The sequence below is a fragment of the Gouania willdenowi genome, chromosome 6 (assembly GCF_900634775.1).
Source record: "Gouania willdenowi chromosome 6, fGouWil2.1, whole genome shotgun sequence".
NCBI lineage: Eukaryota > Metazoa > Chordata > Actinopteri > Blenniiformes > Gobiesocidae > Gouania > Gouania willdenowi.
The window spans coordinates 33,678,165-33,694,982 of NC_041049.1; the positions used below are offsets into that span (position 1 = coordinate 33,678,165).

The 16,818-nt window shown below is 38.6% G+C and overlaps 1 protein-coding gene across 1 annotated transcript in view; it reads right to left on the reverse strand.

The window, feature by feature from the left end:
- Positions 1–14,779, reverse strand: part of nuak1b (NUAK family, SNF1-like kinase, 1b) — a 41,173-nt gene extending 26,394 nt beyond the window's left edge. Inside the window, exons 1-2 of the mRNA XM_028450773.1 lie at positions 13,901–14,779; positions 3,374–3,494 (exon numbers count right to left, since the gene is read on the reverse strand). Of these exons, the coding sequence (XP_028306574.1) occupies positions 3,374–3,494; positions 13,901–14,119 (340 nt within the window). The 5' untranslated portion in view covers positions 14,120–14,779. The remainder of the gene's footprint in view (positions 1–3,373; positions 3,495–13,900) is intronic.
- Positions 14,780–16,818: the final 2,039 nt, after the last annotated feature.

Below are 16,818 nucleotides of genomic sequence, written 5' to 3' on the forward strand. Positions count from 1 at the left end.
TCGGGTCACATTGATATAGATCTATGGGTCAGGTAAGAGCCAAAATCATATTTACCTGTTTGCTGTTGTGATGCGCAGCCTTGTTTCCGTGCACAGTTCCACATTCACTTTGATTGACAGTCTCAAAAACAGGAAGTCAAAGCCTATTGGCTGGGCGCACTCAGCGATCGTTTCCATTAGTATAGGGGTGTATAGGACGAAGGCGGGACTTATATTCATTAATGTATATAAATGATCACTGGCAGTAGACCATAGTAAAAGACTAATTAGGTATTTTTTTGCATTTCAAAATAATCATACATAAACATAAATTTCTCAGAAACACCGGATATCAGCTTTAAGTACTGTATAGAATGCAGTTGAGACCCTATTTTAATTCCATGCAACTCCAAATGGGGTCACGACTCCAAGGTTGAAAAACTCTGTTTTAAATAATAACTACTGAGATGTGTTTTGGATGCTTTTCTCGAGGAACAAAGAACAAAGTCTGAAAAAAAATGCACACAGGATTCTGATGGATGCAGAACGTGAGGGAGTGGTTACAATCAATCATTACACGCACATCTGGATCAGCTTTTCCTCATACATTACAGTTTAGCAGAGCTTGTTGAAGAGGGTGTTGCTGTATATTAAAATGAGCAAGCCTCATGTGTTTCCTGAGTGAGGTTGGATGGAGGCCAGGTCACGAGACACTGTAAAGTGAGGGCAGCAGCGAAACTGGTGAAGCAAAAAGCACGCACGCACACAAACACACATTATACACACTCGTACACAAGCACAAGGGCCCAATGACATTTACAAAGCTGTGCTGTCTTTTAATGATCTAGGAGCAGACAACTGTGTTTCAGACCTCAGGCTGACACGTTCCCATGACAAACAGAAACGTGTGTTGCATATACGCACTTCCACTTTAACCCTCAACTGTTCTCCTCTGAAGATCATTCGGAATTTCTAAAGGTCTCACATGAAAAAGTCTGTTTGACCATGACTGCGAGGCTTTGATATTTGGAGCGTTGCTTCCTGGGGCAGATGTATGTCAACACAGCTCCAGGGGAAACGTAGGCCTTTCCTCTCACTGCATAGCAGTCAGACTGAGTGTTGTGTTTATGTGAGGAGTGATATTCTCAGGGACTGGCGCTCCCACATCTAAGAGGTCTCTTTTCTCGTCTCCTCTGAACTTGATCTTGGAGCCAAACATCTGCAAATACTTACAGACAATTGCAGCTGGGAACCAGAGTGAACTTGTGTGTGTGTGTGCATGCACAATTACATGTCAGTATGTGGTTGCAAGTGTAGGGATCAGGTGTTACCATGTGTGACCCCCCAACACACACACACAGAGAGAGAGAGAGAGAGAGAGAGAGAGAGAGAGATCAAGGTGCCCACAGTCAAAGCCATGCAAATAGTCTACATTCCAGAGCAGTCAGACAGAGAAGATGAATTACATCCCAAAGCTGCAGTCCTGGAGCTATTATGACATCTGCATGTCATTCCTTAAAAGACCTGGTGCTAAATGAGCATATGTAGAGAATATGGCATTTTGTGTGTTTTTGTTTATGTGTATCTTAGATAGATGATTTTATTTCTGGTTTAATTCAGCAATACATGTAAAGTGTTTGATAACTAGGAATGTGCGATATTTATATTCGTTTATGATTTATCATCAAAAACATTCTCACCGGTAAGAATATGTCATCCACGATATAAATGATAAATGCCCATGTCGGAAATTAGCGAGGGCCACGGGCCATTTGTCCCTCAATTTAGCCAAGAATGCCCATAAAAACCTTGTTCCACAGGCCAAAACTGCCCCTGTATGTTGTCAAGTTATTATTCTCTGGAGCGGAACGTTGTTTACGGGAGCACACCTCCCACCCACACACACGCACGCGCGCGCGCGCGCACACACACACACACACACACACACACACACACACACACACACACACACACACACACACACACACACACACACACACACACACACACACACACACACACACACACACACACACACACACACACACACACACACACACACACACACAGCGGTGCTGGTCTCAGCTACCAGAAGCTGCCGTGCTGTGATACATCGTGGACTGCTACTTGGTTAAAACCAGACAACCATCCAACAAAGTGAACCAATCCAAGTTCCACCATCAGATCCACCCAAAGTTCCATAAACACGGGGACAGAGATGAACCCGCAGCAACGATTATGAACTGGGAACTCAACTAAAGCTAACTATACTAAGCTAACACACCGACACACTGGGCTAATAGCTAATGCTAACCACTCCATATATGGAATAGACCATCTTATTGTCATAAAGCCGCAGAGCCACCGATTTGTTTATGGTCAGATTTAACACTTGTATGGAAGAATAAAAGCTAAACATGTCACACGTTTTGTGAAATAAATGTTAACATAAATAATAATGTCACTATTAATCCGTCCAAACTTGTGAAATGCAATATTTTTTAATTATATTTTACGCATTCACAAGACAAAGCTGGTTCCATTAGACTAATTTAACTATTGAGATTAGTACACCTTAATATACTGAATGATTAAATCATCAGCTTGATCTGGTTTAATTATAGGAAATCAGAATTATTTATTAACCATAACTTTATGTAACTCATAAGATGAATGAAACAAGATTCAGCAGCAGTAAAACCACTGATGGAGTTATTTTTGCTTTTCATGTGCTTTTTTTTTTTTTAGAAAATAATTTAATTTTGAGTGAGGAAATAAATGAATTACATACAATAACACTAACAGTGATCCACATGCACTAATATATTTCATAAAATATCAGCCCATGAACTCTGAGTCATCAGATATTGTAGCCTTTTTAATGTGTCTATTGTTGATGTATTTACATTTATTTGTGTTTGTAAAGAACCTGTTTACACTTTAAGTTGGGAATTGTTTTATTTATTTATAGTTTTTTATTTATCGTAATGTTTATCGTTATCGTGATTAATACCAGAAATTATCGGGATCATTTTTTTTAGTCCATATCGTCCATCCCTATTGATAACACAATGTATCTTGCAAATTGGGACTCCTAAAGAGGCTACAGCAACAACTTTCCAAAATGTCTTTGATAAAACCACAGTCAGAAACTGTTTAACAGTAAAAAAATAATAATACCTACATTAAGAAATATAAGACAGAGATAAAGTTATTCTCACTCAGAGAAAAATTACACTAGGACTACGAAATTCATCCTTCTCAAAAAGCAAGTGAACTACAGTATGTCCAAACAGCAGCTTTAATGTTTTTTTAAAACCGTTACTGATATGGGACATTTATATACAAGTGTTCAGTTCAAATGGATGCTTCCAAACATGAAACAGATCCTTACCTTCATATATGGAGATGATGTGAGGGTGGCGCAGAGATGACATGATCTCAATCTCTCTGCGGATGTGCACCATGTCCTGCTCATCCTTGATCTTCTCCTTTCGGATTGACTTAATGGCCACCTTAAACACAAAGTATCTTTAATTAGGACAGAGGTTTCAAAGCAGGAGGCAAATAACACTGAGCACGGACATACAAAACATGTGTGTTATGTGCATTATTAAATTTGAGAAACCTACAGTGTGCATAAGTTAGACTGAACACCATGTGGCGTCTTTCTCCAAAAACATGTTTGATTATCTTGTCCTTTTAAAGCCAAAAACCTAACTTGTAAAACTGTTCAGAGAAAATGCAAGTGCGAATGCTGTATGCCAAAATAGTCAATCAGGAGAGAGGCTGTGACATAAAATGAACTATCACACCAGCAAAGCAGCAGCAGCAGTACATTGATACTCAGGAACACTTGAACATTGTACACGTGAAGATGCTGGCTGAGATGAGAAACCGCTCAACTGTATCAAACCGGAGAGATTTTTCTACAAATTGCCAAAATCATGTAAGGAAATGGCACAAGGCAATGGGGTAACCAAATGATGGCCTACCCCAGTCTGCTGGAGACATACACACAACTGGACTGTGTCCTGAATAAGAAGCAATCAGAAAAGGCTTCCATCAAAACATAACTGCAAACAGAGTGAGAGTGTGAAACCGGTGAGAATCAGTAAAGATCTACAAATATATAATATATAATGGCAAGAAACCCTAAGCCAGTACAGACAGCAGTCACAACTGTACCCATGTAAGTTATGCTCAGGCTGCTCAAAGACAGCATGTGAGAAATGTGCGAGTAATTTGGAAAGGTATCAAGGTCTCGTGGAGGAGTTAAAACAACAATGCAAAACCTCAATGGGCAGTGAGAAGCTTTTCATCCACCCAATAGAATGTCTACAAATCAAAATCAATATACATTAGAAAAAGGATTGCTGGGAACAAAAAGAGGCACGTAGGCTGAAAGAGAAGATTTTGGCCGATCACAGTTTTTTTTCATAACTGACATCATGCATCTTGAATGTTCCAATCTTATTTTATTGTAAAACATTGAACAATACCTGTGAAAAAACCCAAACGTGTGCACATGAGGTGGTTATCTCAAATATAAATTAAAAGTTTAGAACATTGCTGTCCAAAATACTAAATTATATCAGTTCCTTAAGTCTTTGCTTTTTCACATTTTAAAAACAAAATAAATGTGTTCAACAGGTTCCACTGCAGACCTGTTTGGAGCTCTTTGACTAAAATAAAGTGCACAGCAGTATTTTGGTTTAACAAATAAAAAAAAATCACAGGGTTTGGGGTAGATGATATAATAATAATCTACAGGACAAACTAACAAACAACAACCAATAAAGTGTCCTGAGTTTTAAGTTTCCTTGTAGTGCAAAAATAAAAAATGCAACAGCTTTGTGGATATTTAAATGTAAAATTATTATTCTAAAATAAACTTGCAACAGTCAACTGAGGAGGAAAATCATCGAACGAAAGGAAATGGTGAATTATTGCGGTGTTTTTGGTTGTACCAATCAGTCAGACTGTGAAAAACATTTGGAGTAGACTGCCAAAAGTTATAACAAATCAGGGAGAACAATGACAATCGTTATCAGAGGAAAGGAGGGGCTTGTGGTTAGCGAAGCTAAACCAGGACCTATGAGGCAAAAATCTGGATAACAACCGAATTTGTTAAGCCCAATTCTTGTCAGGTAATTGAACTGTTGATAGCAGTTTCTAGTGTGATGATAATAATATAATTCATATCAAGCTACTGCATGTGGCATTGCTGACTTAATATAATCAAATTTAATAGCCTGCTACAGTAGCAACAAGTTCTTAAAATGTGCTGTATTTCTCGATGTACTTCAGGTAAAAGGTCTGACCTTTATCAAAAGGATGACCCAGATTGGGTTAGGGTTACAACCAGGTAGTTGATATCAGGATACGCAATAGACGGAAGACTCTCCGGGCCGTCAATGATCTAAGACGAGGGAGCCAACTCGTATGGATCTGCACCACCAATAAACCGTAACTTTTCCAAATACCGTGCTATTTCCTGCAGACCAAATCCATCCCTGTATGCCTTTGCATCTGTAACACATTTTGAGGAGCTTTTTTTGTGGACATTTATCCATTGCAGTGTTTACCTCCGAGTGCCTCCAATATGGCCCTGCATCAGGGTTACTGCCTTGAACGTGACGTAGATGAAAACCCTCTATTAGATAGACCCCTCGTTCAAACTGGTGAACGCTATACTACACTGCCCAACATGTAAAAGAAGCCATCGAACAAATGTTGAATGCCTGGAAAATAGAGACCCAACGGGTCCATGTCATTTTACGAGATAATGCAAGCAATATGAGAAAAGCCATGAGTGAAGTGGGAGTGCGGCACCTGGACTGCATCTCTCACACACTTCACCTCATAGTGCACAAGGTTTTACTCTCTCAGCGTAGCGTAAGTGACCTACTGGCTAACACCAGAAAGATTGTCGGTCACTTCAAGCATTCCCCCAGGCCTATTCATGTCTTGAGGACATCCAAGTTGACCTTAAAATGCCTACCTAGCGACTGCAGCAGGATGTCCAGGTTAGATGGAACAGTATACTTTATATGTTGCAAAATCTACTGGAGCAAAAATGTCCTATCAGTTTGTATGCGTCACAACATCGCCTGTCATCTTCTCTTACTGGAAAGAAGTGCCTATTAGTGGAAAAAACTGTGCAAGTTCTTACTACATTTGAGTAGCACACAAGAGTAGTGAGTGCAGAAACTGTAGGGCCCTATAAAATCTACGTTAACTAAATCGCGGACAGAATCACGGAATCGACCAATGAAAACGGTTAAACGTGGAAATGGAAAAAATTGACATGAAACACCGTCAACATGGGGCAAGGAACTTTTTTTTATGGGGAAATGTTTCCGGGGACTGTTTATTAGGTGCACCGCCCTCCCTCCTCCTGTCTTGGCTGCATTAAACTCATCAATCTTAAACCACTGTAATGCATTTCTGTTGTCCTTTTGTGTACTTTTTATAAAATATTGTTTCGTTTTTTGTTTTATTTTACTTATTTAGTATATTTTTAATATAAATACTTTATGTGTGTTGTATGTGTGTGTGTGTGTGTGTGTTCTCGTAAAATGTTTGAAACACTGACGACCAAACTCCAAATCCATTATAGCGCCAATGGGAAAAGTTACTAAACGGCGCAAATCAAAATGCAAAGCTCCAAACTACATGAGTGAGTAAGTAAATTAAAGTATTATCTACAATTCGGGTGTCTTTTTTTCAACAAAAATCATTGTTTACCTTCGAACCGAGGAGTCAGGGCATAACTTCCATGCACGGCACCAGAGGATCTGCAGTTTTCCAGATGGAGTATTGAACGGGTTGAGTTCAATACCGACTCTAGTGAGACAGTTATATGGTTTAAACAATGGGAACCTTGTCGGCAAAATACTCACCAGTGGCTAACGGTTTCAAATGACCTATTGAAAGAGCTCCCGTTTTTGAGACGTAATGACTTAAAGGAAGTTTGGGATCACAGGGATTTTAAATAACCATGAAATATTAACTTAAATTTAGCAGTACAAAAACGTTTTTAATATTGACTTTTTTCTTTTTTTTTCAACCTAAACAAACAGCGACACAGTGACGTCATTAACTAGAAGTAGTGCACTCAATACCGAGAGGGCTGTAATCTTAAAATCAACGTTTTGAACGTTTTGCTACACCAAAATAACAGGTGCACACACTTGGGGTATTTGGAATCCATAGACTAAGTTTCAGGTTAAACACGTACTGCGTCGGAGAGATATTCACTCCACACACACGCACACTCACAAACCTTTGCTTTTATAGATAGATAGATAGATAGATAGATAGATAGATAGATAGATAGATAGATAGATAGATAGATAGATAGATAGAAGATTTATTTTGTTTCCACACAGGAGTTAAAAACTAATAATTTCTTTAAAAAATTATAAATATTTCTTTGAAAAAAACTAATTTAAAAAATTAAAGTGGAAGAAATGGAATTTTGGAAAAAATAAAACGGAATTTCGAAAAAAAAAAAAAAACGGATTTTATAGGGCTCTAAAACTGCAACATGTGCTGATGTGATTCCTGCAATCAGTGTTGAAGCGTGTTCTTTCCCAAGAGGACAGCAATGATAAAGGAATAAAAACTATGAACAGCACAGGCAGTCAACAGACGCTTCACTAATGTTGAAATGGAACCCCTCTACAACATTGATTGATCCAAGATTTAAAGACAGGCAAGTCCAATGTTTACTTATTTTGCAGTCATGTATTATTTGCAAATATGATAATATTAGGGTAATGTTACTTTTATTTTGTTAATGATGTACATCCATTATTATCTTTTTCTCAGATATTTAATGTGTCCAGACAGCCAGAGGTTTGAAAAAGATGTTTTCACCAAAACAGTGAAGAAGATTGAGGTCAGGAATGACACGCAGAAGGAAGAGCCAGGCAAGCAGCAGCCTTTGGGGCATCTTCGATGAGATCTTAGAATAGAGTGAAGTTGAGACCAGATATTCCACCACATCCTCTGCAGTTGCTGAGGTGCAGAACTACCTCACAGAACAAACCATCCCAAGGTCAGTCATCTCCTTAAATTCACCAATTAATATTCAGGCATTATCTTCTCATTTAACTCAAATTAAACATCAAATGATGTTGCCTTCAAGGCAATACAAATTATAAATATAAAAAATAATATGATAGAAAACGTTTGTATCATTTATACTGTATTATTAATACTAATATATTATGATTTTATTGTTATCAAAGAAAAATAATAAAGTTGAAATTAGAAAAAAATTAGCATAAATTAGAATAGTAAGCAATGTAAATGAATAAATACATAACAAATAATTAATGACATTTACCAAAGGAGCTTCTTTGAATATGGCCTCTTTAAACAGGCATTTAAACTCATTCATTGCCAGCCATTTTCAGAATTTCTATCCCCCTCAGTGCCAACCGTTTTTGAGCATTTTGACTGATTTCTAAAGGCCCATAGAATATTTTATACTATAACAATCTGAAATTAGATTCTGAAAGATTGAAGCCTATACTTTCTTCATAATTTTTTTCTTTTTTTTGTTTCTGGCTTGTTTCGTTCTCCCGTAATCAGCCGTTGAATGGAGCAAGTTTTACACAAATCTTCAGTTTCAGAGCAAAAAGTTGAGAAAACAGCCTTTTTCTAGAAAAAAAAAAGAAAACCCTGTCAGTGACTTTAAAGAATTTTTTTTTTTTTTTTTGCTTTAGTGACAACTCTAATATCTGAACATTGTTTCCCTATATTAAAAAGAAAAAAAAACAAAAACAAAACACTGAGACCAGGCTTTTGATGGCAAAACTATTATTATTTTGCTATCTGGGTCAGAGTTGAATGGATTTCTTACTGTATTTTGGCGATCCTCCAAGTTTCTCTCCCTCAGTCTGCACACACGCAACTTCCTCTTCCTCCCGGACATGCAGAGTGTCACCGCTTGCCCCGTTTTTTTGTTTTTTTTTATTATTTTATCTCACTATCGTTACACTCCAATAATCCACTAAAGTTCCACACATGCTCTGGTCGGCTGTGCGCTGATGGAGACATCGACATCATCTCTCGTAGCGCCATTTTCTGTCTTGTAAAATCGTTTCCTCTCCATCTGAGCTCTACATCCAAAGGTGCGCTGCTACCACCTACATGTCACCTAATATTTTTCTATCTCGCTCACAGGCTTACTATATTTTCTATCTCCCCCCCGTCAATCACACAGACGTAACTTCCTCTTCCTCCCAACACGCAGCAATGACCCGTTTAGCTCGGTTAGTTGATAGTTTTATCTCACGATCGCAACATTATTAATAATCCACTCAGGTCCACACGTTCTGTGTTAGTATGTGCTGCTGGATACTTCACAATATCACTCTGTAGCACCAAAATCGCACTCGTTCCTGTTCACATCTAAAGGTGTACTGCTGCCACCTTCAGGGCACTAGTTGGTTACTACATCACATTACAGCTTAGATATTGATGTGAGACATCCACCAGGGTGTTTTCCAGTAATCTCCATGAAAAAAACGCAAATGGCAAGTTATCTCGTCAATGGCACTGAGTGAGTTAAAAACAAGTCATAGCACACACGTACCATTTTATTGACGGACTTATGAAATGACTGAGAATATTTTTTATTATTTTAAAAAAATCTCTATTATATTATTATCATTTTTTCATAATCATTTCTAAAGTGATTTCTGCTAGTAGTGGGATGGGATGTTGACGGTGTTGTGTTGCGTTTTGTTGTTCAGCGTTCATATTCACTGAATATTATTTACTGATTTTGCTCATTCCTCACTTGCTACTGGAGCACAGGGAACAAATATGATTGTGTGCTTCAGTCAGGTCTTCGCTCCACACACGGGCCGCGCGGTCTGGTCTGCAATGCTGTAACGGACTGGGTTCTATGTTCTGGTTATGTTCCACTTGTGTATATTCAGTGGTTACCTGATGCTGAGACTTCCCATGGCCGAGAAGGCATCATGGTTACGTGCAGCTTTCTCTGCCAATGTGTGTCTTTATTTACATGTGTTCTGAGTGTTGATTAGCTGGGAGGCTGGGGAAAGGGCGGGCGTAAGCGAGGAAAAGAGTGAACAATTCTATTCCCACGATAGTGTGAGTGTATGACGATGTAAGACGGTTCTTTGTGCGTTTGATTGTTTATTTTTGGCGTGTTACTATGACTTCCATTAAAGCCAGGCTGGATTTTTTGGGCCCGATCTAACCTCCATCTCTCACTGGCTGCTGTTGCAGGTAAATATCTCGGTGCTCCATGTACAAGCGTGGACAGTGAGAGACTTTTCAGCGCTACCTCAACTATTATGGATGAGAAGAGAAACCGCTTATCTGCTGAGTTAGCTGAGAAGCCTATGTTCATCATGCCTCCGGACCTCCCTACAAGACTCGCGTCAAGCAAACCCCCTACATTGTGAAAAATTTCTGGTGTTAACCCTGAAAGTAGTAAAGTATTCTTGAGATCCTGTATCTCTGCATAGTCTGAAGATCTGCTGGGTTGAGTCTGTGTCTGACTCATTGAGGAGGAACACACACTCGCAGATGGGAATTATATTTCCTTATCACACCACTGAGGAATGTCAGTATTGTCCCTCCTTCCCCTTCCAACCCCCTCACTAAATACATTGTTGGAGAGTGAGTGATGTAATATTTTGCTCTGCGTGAATAAGACTTGGTATACATCCCTTGTTGTGATGGTGGCTCCTCCTGTATATTAGCATTGAGTGAAAGCTTCCTATCCAGGATGCATCATCTGCACGTGCCATCAATAGTCCCCTTCTTTATATTTCTTACTGTGGATAGCCAGAGCAAAGTTGTTTTGGGCTGTCACCCCATTAAGCCATAGGGAACTCGGAATATCTTAAATCAGTTGGCACAATGACACTCTCTGAGCTTTGAAGTATGAAGACAATAACAACAGAGCCAGTTGTGTAAAAAACATACTGGAAGCATAGGTTTGCTGATATAGAGAGATACCCTGAGTAAATTATTCAATCACCAATACCATAATTCTGTCATCACAGATGGGTCATTAATATTTTGGAGTAAAAAGGAAGCTTAATATATAATTACAGCAATAAAATAATGTAATAGCTGTTTTTTCCTTTCATTTTCTCTGCCTCTTCTTCTTGCAACCTTCACTGCAATTCCTCCTCAAATTATTTAGTGAACCAAAGATGATCTGCCCATAGTGCATATTCATGAGACAAAAATGCTTGTCAGATGCAATCAGGAAAGAGTGGTGGGGTATATAGTTGCCCAACAATATCTATCAGCATGTATAGTTTGTGCATGTTTTTTACAGCAGCAGACCTTTAGTAAATCCGCCCCACAGGCTGCTTTCCCACCAGTATAGTCCGAGACTGAGGCCGAATGAGCGGGGAAAAGCTGATAAATGTATCACCTTGATTTGGCTCGGTTTGTGTTCACAGCAGACAAGTCACTTGGGGGCACTCATCTGTTTCAAAGTGATACGAAGGCGGAAATTCCGCCTGCTCTTTTACAACATTCAACAATGGAGCAGCAACAAGATGCTGTGCTTTTGGTGGTTTTTGTGTTCCTTTGGTGTACGCACCAACTGATATTATTACAAGAAGCTGCCCTACACAATAGGAGAAATGTTTCCATTCGGAATTAAAATCAGAATAAACCAGCCACTTAATTTGGATTTAAGTTTAGTTTGGAATTACCATTTTCAATAGAAATTAGGTGTTTACAAAGTGATTTATAATCTTTTTAAAGAGGGTTTAACTTTTATTCTGAATTAAAGGAAAATGAAAGCTCTCATGTAAACGGAGCTAGCTATTGCCTTAGCTAAATGCATGCTCTGCTGTTAGCTGGTTAAAAGTAGAAAGATCATACTTGATCATATTGTTATGATTTTGTAGTTTGGCTCACACCTTGGGAAGATCTAGTTTTGCAGTGTCTGGGTCAGTCGTGACAGCAACCAGGGATGTGTCTCCACCCTCTGTTTCTGTAGCTCTGTGTTTTGTTACCACTGTATCTAACAGTCTTTTATATAGCAGCACTTAAGATAAGATAAGATACACAGACAGCCAGGACACGCCTCTTTGTCGAAACCACAGCAGTGTACGTAGGGGAGAAAACAAAACTAGAGAATCAATCTTTTTACATTGGTATCATGGCAGAGGTGGTCTACCGCTTAATGAAGTGGGCTTGTAGCCAGAGGATTGCTGGTTCAAATCCACTGCATGCCATCACTGTGGGACCTCGAGCAAGTACCCTCCACCTAATTGCTCCAGGACTCTCCTGAACAGAGATTCTTAATCGCAGTGAGACAATCACGGGAAAATAAAAGGTTAGAAAAAAGACCAATACCTGGTGTTGATATTATTGATATTTTTGGATTGATCTGAACACCACTAATTGGGAAAACAAAACCTAAATAGGTAAACTATTACATTGATTTGGAAAAAAAATTGAAATGGAAAATCTGAGGCCCAAATTATTTGTTTGGAATTTCCGGATAAGATTATTATTAACAAATGTGTTTTTGTGTTAATTGTTTAAAATAGTCTTCTCGTCAAAACCAAAAAACTTTGTGTCAATAGCAACTTCTATTATGTACAAGTAAATATAAGTAATTTATTTATAAAGTGCTTTTTGCAGATAAAATCACAAAGTGATCTACAGAGCTGTGGTGAAAATACAAGTGCAACATCATAATAGAATAACAAAACATGGGTGCATATACATTAAGAGCACCATTATAAGAGGATAAAATAAAATAAAAATCCAGTTAACTAAAAGCTTTGCTGAAAAGCAAAGTCTTCAACAGTTTCTTAAAGTGTCCACACAGTTAAGCTCCCTTACCATACTTAACAAGTGTGATAACACGAGTCACTTATCCCAACTACACCCAATTAGCTAAAAAATTAGTTTGTTTGACTGGGGTCACTGCAAATCAATGTCAAGCAAATCACACGGTATTGTATAGTCTTGATATAAGGCTGTTCTGTTGTTAAAAAAGGAAAACACTAACATTTCCCATAAATTTGCTGTTTGAATGTTTTTACGTCTTCTCACACCCTTGCAAATGTATCAATTGAACTCAATAGTTATAAAGAATGTTTTCTACTACGGGTGTAAGAAAAAACTGTTTCTGCGATATATCATATTTAATCGCACGATTATTGTATCGATCCAAAAAATGTCCAAAACCATTTTTTCAAATCACTTTTTTTTTTTAATGAAAAAATACATAATTGCCTTAACATATGCATAGCACTAAAGGCCTGGTCACTAAGTGTCAGTGAACCACACCAGACCTTATTAAACTACCTCACTCCTCGATGCATTTTCGGTATGGATGATGATTGCACTTTATTTTTCATAAAACCTACTGGGCACTTTTATAGATGTGTGTGGTTAAATAAATCAACAGAATCAGAATCTGTTGTAGAAGTAAAAATTTTACTTTTTTGAAAATTTTTATTTGACAGTTTGATAAACATACACTTGTTTTTTTATATATACATTGGTAGTTGAATTACAGTTAGTTACCATGTACTAGTAATCGCAAGTTTAAAAAAAAAAAAATGAAATAAATTTTATTTTATACCATTTTGTACTTGTAAAGGTGACATTTGTAATTAATAATATCACACTGTATATCATATTGTTTAGTATCGGGATATATCGTATTGTGCCATGCAAAAAGTGAATCGTATTGTATCGTCAGATTCATGGCAATGCACAGCCCTATTTTCCACACATTTCTGTACATCAAGCCTTTCTGTTTAGTTCATTGTAATTTTTCTTTACTTGTTATTCTTGTCATTTATACACATAGAACTTTAATGTAGTCCATTCAGGACTGGGAGGGAGAGAAAGTGCAACCCATGAAATGACGCAAAGACGGGCTCACCTCTCTGCCAGACTGCCGCTCGATGGCCTTCTTCACCTTCCCGTAAGTTCCTCTGCCCAGCGTCTCCAGCAGTTCGTAGCGATGCTTCAGGTTGTGCTTGTGGTGGTGCTTTTTTACAGCCGGGCTCCCGAATGGCGTTGCTAGGTCAGGCCCAGGGCTAGCGACCCCCAGGGAGCACACAGGGGTCCCTCGGCGGGACGGTAAATAAGCAGTTTCCATTTGGCCGAGGAAGTATTTAAACTACCTTACCAATATCTATCTACCTGCTCCCACCTGGATAATAAGATACTTAAAGGCCTAATACTATGGAATATAAATAAATAAATAACAACACAAAACATGTTATCACACCTGGAATTGAACCATTCCTGATTGTCTTCGCGGATCCACTGGCTTTGATCCATATAATTAGGATTATTTCTTCCGCTAGGAGTGCAATTACTGCGGTATTGTCGAGCTAATAACGGACTTGAGGCTTTAAATGACGGACTGTCCTCAATTTCGGGTTCATTTTAATCACAGTGAGCGCGCACACGCCAGGGCCGTGAACAAAAGATTTGTCTCACGCCGTTTGAAGAAGGACTGCGGCGCTGTGTAGTGAAGGTCATTCCGCCTCCGAGCTTCTACTCTTCGTCCGTCGTCCTAAAGCACGCCCACGTCACCACAATGGTGAAAAAGCAGCCACGAAGCCGGCGTTTTGGATGAAGATGACCCTCATGGTGTCTTCATTCCTGCGGACTCATTCTGCTGAGCTCTAGCATGTTCCGAGCGGAAAGAAACACGCTGGGGTCGTACTCTGTCCCAGGCTGGGAGACTGTGCATAGTGCCATGATGGTTTGGCTTCTTGTTGTTCTCAGCCTTCCCTCTGTCTCTGAGCCGTTGGACTGAAGGGAGGAAAAAAAGGACCTCAGAAAGGAGGCGGGAACTGGAAGACCTCAGGGGCGTAGTTTAGGAATAATGAAACCTTAGAAAAGACACAAGGATCCCCCCCAACACACACACACACACACACACACACACACACACACACACACACACACACACACACTTCTGTTAATCTAATCTTGAATCTTTCTTGAAGAAAACGTTTTATTTCACCCACAAAGGGAAATTCCGGTAATTTGAATTGCAGGTAAAAAAAATAAATAAATAAAAAAGCAAACTTTTTAAAAATTCCTGTTAAAAATAATGAAAACAGCTAGGGTTTGTGCAAAAAAAAAAATAACCAATGTGCATTAGTTTCAAATGTAGAAAGCCTTTGCGCAGAATAAATATTATATAGATAATGATTATGTGTGAAGTTGTTTCATTCATCTGTGTCCCCTCCTTGGGGCGCAGTAAGTTTTATCGTCCACTCTTGTTAAAAGTTGTACATGCGCAGTAACTCCTCTTCAATACGAGTCAGTGGAGTGTCTCAGAGAGACTCAGCGGCTGCGTAGAGTAGAATGCAGCCGGATAACTTACACAACTTTTTTTTTTTTTAATTTACACAACACCCCCATCCGCCATGGGAGGGGCTGATGTCACTGTCATCCGTTATAAAGTGGCTGATTGACAGGTGAAACTTTGGGACAATAGAAAGAGAAGCAAAATGAAGAAAGATAAATTTAAATTAAATAATTCTGCATTCCCTGCCTACCTCCCGACCCAGCATGGATAAAGACCGTTAGGACCCATTTAAAGCACTTTTTAGAAAAGGCAAAGAAACGAATAAACTTTGAAATGATTTCAAATTTTGAATATGTCCATATTTTGTAAACTAGGTGTTAAATTTTATGTTTTGAAGCCAAAAAAGTTTGAGAACCACTGGTATATACTACATTTGTTCTTGCTTGTTTATGGGTTCTGTGACAATAAATGTGGTTAGTTTTAAATGAGTTCTGTAACTGCAATTTTCCTAACTTATTTGTTCAAAGCGACACAAACTCTGTTTTTGGTGTACAGTATGTCTATTTCGGAGTTGTTGCCCCACCGGAGGAAAATGCACCAGCCGCCAAGAGATTGGCCAATGAGCGCGTCTGCATCTGCATCAAAATAAGTATGTAGTGCTTTCACAATCGATAGTATGGAAAGATTGAATACGCAAGAAATACCTGGATGTGTACTATATGGGGACAATTTTTAAGTATACACGGTGGGCACACTAGTCATACTCAACCCAAACCCTAACCCATGATGCATTGCGAGTACAACATAAAATCATCCTGGGACCGGCTTCAAGCTAAAAGTAAAACATCCCCTGTTCAAAACTTTTCTTGTCTTCCATTAGTTCTTAACCCTTTTGTAAATAGGGCTCTTGTATTGAAGTTAATCAAAGGGTTTGTCAAAAGTACAATGGAGAGTCTCCAAAAATCATGCCGAAATGTTGGCATGAAATGTGTTTCTGCGACTTTTATGGATCAAATGACCACATGTTGATATTCTACTTGGTCACTTTCTCACTTAAAATGTTTTCAGAACTTTCAAAGGTGGAGAATCAACAGTGATATTTAGCCTCAGTGTGCTTCAAGTTTTTGTTGTTGTAGGTTTGAAATCTTGGGAAACTTGTTAGTATACTTCAATGGGAACGGTCATCATCCTAACAATCCTAGCCATACTTACACAGTATAAACTCATTGAGTTTATAGTGCTTAGTATGGAGTGTGACATTTGGAATACAGCCATAGTATTCACTTGACGTCACAACCCACGTGATCTGTATCTTGCACACTGTCATCTGCACAACTGCACTTGAACTGGACTGGCAGACACTATACTGTATTTCATTTTTATACCATTATATTTTACCTTAGTACTTTTTTTGCACTGTTTTAAATTTTAAAATTTTGAAATTTTAAAATTTTTACATTGTACTTTCCCTGCATGCCCCTGTGTTCCCATACCTGTAAGCTGCTGGAACTGTGAATTTCTCTTGGAGA